Here is a 4,161-nt window from a genome sequence, read left to right as displayed (position 1 = left end):
TGTTCCCCTTTAAACTGTGGGTTTTCTCCGGAAGTTTTTCCTTGTACGATGTGAGGGTCTAAGGACAGAGGGTGTCGTATTGTCATACTGATATTCTGTACAAACTGTGAAGTCCACTGAGACAAATGTAACATTTGTGATATTGGGCTATATAAATAAACATTGATTGATTGATTGATTGATTGATTGATTGATTGATTGTTTGATAAATAGTTTGCTCTTGACTTCACTGATGACAAAAAGAAACCCATCTCGATCGCCCTTGGTTTTTATTGTGATTGACAGCTGACGGTCTACCCTGGTTGACCATGCTTCTAACTTCGAGAAAAAGCATTCGTATCAGTTGAACCAAGCTACTGTTGGTCTCCTGAAATGACTCAAAATATCTAAGTTTGCTGCAGATTGTTCACAGTTTCCTGTTTGTGTTTCAGATGTGAAGCAAGCAAGGCCCAGGAGACAGTGGTGTTTCAATGTGGTCATTGTTTACCTCATTTTACAGACCGCTCTTAATGCCTTTCTCATTTATAAAGGTACAAACCCATAGTATTATTTGTTTTCAAATATACAAATATGAAAACGTTTTAAATGTGGAATATTCAAGAGAATCAAGAATATTTGTATTTACATTACATGTTACTTGTTAGACGCTTTTATCCAAAGCGACTTACATACTCAATACTGTGGACAATCCCCACAGGAGCAATTTGGGGTGAAGTGTCTTGCCCAGGGACACAACGACATGCTGACTGCAGTGTATAATCAAACCCATATTATTTTATACTGTAAATGTGAGGTTAGTTAAGTTTCTGATCAGTTTCCTTATCCTCTCTGTCCCAGTTTTCACTGTGGAATCTTCAGTGTCAGAGCCCCGGCTGGAAAGGCTGATGTCGAGACTCCCTCTGGTTGGAGAAACCTTCCAGACTCGACTCTACAACAACAGTCGAGACACGGAGACCCTGAGGGGCCTTCTGTGGGCCCTGAAGAGCCAGGTCCTCCGCTCTTTATTTGGAATCAGTTATCATCACTTATATCTTCATGTTGTTCATTTCATTTGTATAGGTTCAGTTTAGATGTTCAGTATTAACTGATTATCTAGTTGTTTCTTGACAAAAGATCCTGTTAATTAGTCTAGAAAAAAATCCTCCAACATTTAGAAAAATATAGCAATTTTCGAAGAGTGAGAGTAGATATCACTCATCATATCACTCTCATGTCTGTTTGTGTACTACAGAGTTGGAGTCAGGATGCAGTTGGATCAGCTTGAACCTAATCATTAATAAACTGTGTTTATGAGAAGGTTATGGGCTGGATTTATTTTCCGGCAGTAAAAGCTGGTGCAGTGAGGTCTTCAGGTTTGGCTCCATCATTGCTCTACAGCCGGACTTCAGAGAACAGGCTCACTGACTCACAGATGGTTACACCGTTATTTCTCAAGAAGCTGTTTAAGCAATGAATTCAACATAAAACGACACAATGCAGACGTGTGTCTGAGTTAACGTATAGGATTTGCCACGTTTTGTTAATCAGTTAAGATTGAGGGACTTTTGAGAAGACATGGAGATCTCTTATGGAGATTCTAAAGGGGAGACATTGTCTGAACCCTCTTTGCCTTGAATATTTTGCACTTTTTATATCAAACCTTGATGAGAAAGTTGTTAAGTTGTTATATGGGTTTGTTTGGTATTTGTGGAGTTATGTTGAATACTCAGTGAACACTTTGAAGCAGTGGTTGGCAGAGGGGGCATTGGGCTGATGATTGACAGTGTTCTCCTTCTTGGAGAGGACAGGTGAGCAGGCTGTGTGGAGAGCAGGGTCCGCTGGAGAGACTGCAGGCTGGGCTGATCCTGCTCAACAGCAGCACACACACCCTGGAGCGCCACGTGAACAGCATCAGCCTCCAACCAGGTAGGACATACATGTGTGTGTGTGTGTGTGTGTGTGTGTGTGTGTGTGTGTGTGTGTGTGTGTGTGTGTGTGTGTTTATATTTAAATACTATTCCAGGGAAATTCATTTACATCTCAAAAAGCATTCGTAGCTGTTGCTTTCTTATAGATATATTAAGATTAACACTGCTGAACTGCAAATTGTAAAACTGTAATAACCTGAACATAACCTTTAGGTCAGAATTTATGAAGCTTTGCATCATTTGTGTGTCCCCAGGACCTCCTGGTTCTCCAGGTAGAGAGGGGCTTCAAGGACCTCAAGGTGTGCCAGGAGAGAGAGGCCTCAAAGGTGAGTCAGCATTAAGACCAATAAAGTAAAAGTTAGCACGAGAAACAGGTTTGTGCAGGGCTGGCCAACTTGTGGCCCCACGCAAAGTTATGTGATGAGGCCCTCTGTGTCACGAGCCTCGACGGAGTGGAGGGGGGTTCTAGTAGAGCCCGAGCCTCGCAGCGGCAAAACTGTGGCGCACTGAAGCTGAAGTGCGCCGCATTTCGTTCATTGTATAACAGCTGTGCAGAGCAGCATGTGTGTGTGCAGCATGAGGCGTGAGGCCGCCATGATCAGGGCCATGATGAGCTGTCAGCCTGCTGATTATTCCGGCTGATGAACTCTGCCTGATGGATGGGCTGCTGCCACTACATCACAAACCCACACAGCTTAGCCAGTGCACTGACATCACCTGAATGAAATATTTATCGGGGCTGGATAAAGTTGACAAACTACCTCTGTCTGATTTTTCTATAGGACCATTAGGTCAACAAAAATGTATGTTAATAAATTACAACAAATAAAATGAGGAATGTATATTCCTCATTTTATTTTTTGCAAAAGGATTTGCAAAATAAGTTTATTAACTTAAATTGTAAATAATTGAAAAATGTTACCTAAGGGGCGCAGGGTTAGGAATATACAGTATTACTCAAATCCTGGCTATGGCTGCAGTTCTAAAAAATCTCTTGAAAAAGTTTTACTTTATCCCCAAACTACCCCAGACTGCCATGCACTTAGCCATTTATGTTAGTGATCCTACAAGTCTAAAATATTTTGCTGACTGAAATTCCGGTGGTGCTTCCAAAGGGCGAAATTTCAATTAAAAAAACAAAACAAAATCCAACCAAAGGGGAATGCAGCATTATAATATGTGAATTTCCAGAATTCAAATTGTACGATCTACTCCCTAGGAGGAGTCCGTAAAAGTTTGCTAAAAACCCAGGAAAAATACACGTCATTTAAAATGGCCAACTTCCTAATGAAAGACATTTTTAGCTTTTAAAAATGTTCACAATTGCATGAGTAATTTGCAATAGGGGAATATGAATATGTTAAATTTCAGGAAACTTAATGTGCGAGTGGTGTGGCCTTTCCAAACTAAATTCTACCTAGGTGGTGTTAGAGAGCTGGCCACGCCCGAACGCATTCATTGTAGAACCTTGCAGTTTTTCGCTAGATCTCCTCTCACTTTAGTAATAGGGCAACTTTGGCCCCTAATCAGCAGATTGCTACAGTATTACATTAATTGAGCAACTTCCGGATGTAAACCTCTCATTTCCCACCTCGAGATCAGTGCACTCAGTTTTTTTAATTGTAACTTTGTTCAGCTGGACTCATAGCCGTGGGAAGTAGAGGTGCTGGAGGTGCTGCAGCACCCCCTGTTGGTGAATGGTTACTATTATGTGCATGTTACTGTTGAAATATCTCCCCACTTTGGGCCACTATATTATATTCATATAATTGTAGTGTAAAGGCCTAAAAGCTGAAAACTGCTTTTCAGGTGACAGTGGTGTTGCTGGCCCTCTAGGACCTAAGGGTGAAATGGGACTCAAGGGCCAACCTGGAGAGCCTGGAGTTGATGGTCAAATTGGTGAGTTTCATAATAATTATTTGTAAATGTATTAATTTGTTGTAATCTTCTAGATGTGATTTTTTTAGAAGATGCTTACATTTAGAAAAGACAACAGAAAAGGGGTGTCCCAAACAAACTGCTGAAAGTTGAAAAACTACAAATCCTCCTGATAGACACATTTGGAAAGACTTTACCTCTACCTCAGCTGTGCTTTATTTTTTTTCAAATGTAGTCAACATCGTCTTGTTTTTAAGTTTTAATTTTCTCAAATAATTGGTATTTAAATCTTACCTTAGTAAAAGAAAAAAACGTACATTTATTTTAGTATACAGATGTAGCACCTCATTTCAGACTCCAGCTTACAGCTTCCTGC

The 4,161-nt window shown here is 40.5% G+C and overlaps 1 protein-coding gene across 1 annotated transcript; it reads left to right on the top strand.

Moving 5' to 3' along the window:
• Positions 1–414: 414 nt before the first annotated feature.
• Positions 415–3,828, top strand: LOC104959756 (collagen alpha-1(XXV) chain-like; the record flags this gene model as incomplete). The annotated part of the gene is made up of 5 exons (XM_010787651.1): positions 415–530; positions 838–989; positions 1,788–1,905; positions 2,162–2,233; positions 3,717–3,828. Coding segments are annotated over exons 2-5 (407 nt in total), but the record flags the coding sequence as incomplete, so codon positions are not given.
• Positions 3,829–4,161: the final 333 nt, after the last annotated feature.

The sequence above is a fragment of the Notothenia coriiceps genome, unplaced genomic scaffold (genome assembly GCF_000735185.1).
Source record: "Notothenia coriiceps isolate Sejong01 unplaced genomic scaffold, NC01 NC01_scaffold00030986, whole genome shotgun sequence".
NCBI classification, from domain to species: Eukaryota; Metazoa; Chordata; class Actinopteri; order Perciformes; family Nototheniidae; genus Notothenia; species Notothenia coriiceps.
The sequence above is the reverse complement of the archived record's forward strand: the minus strand, read 5'-3'. Positions and strand labels throughout refer to the sequence as shown.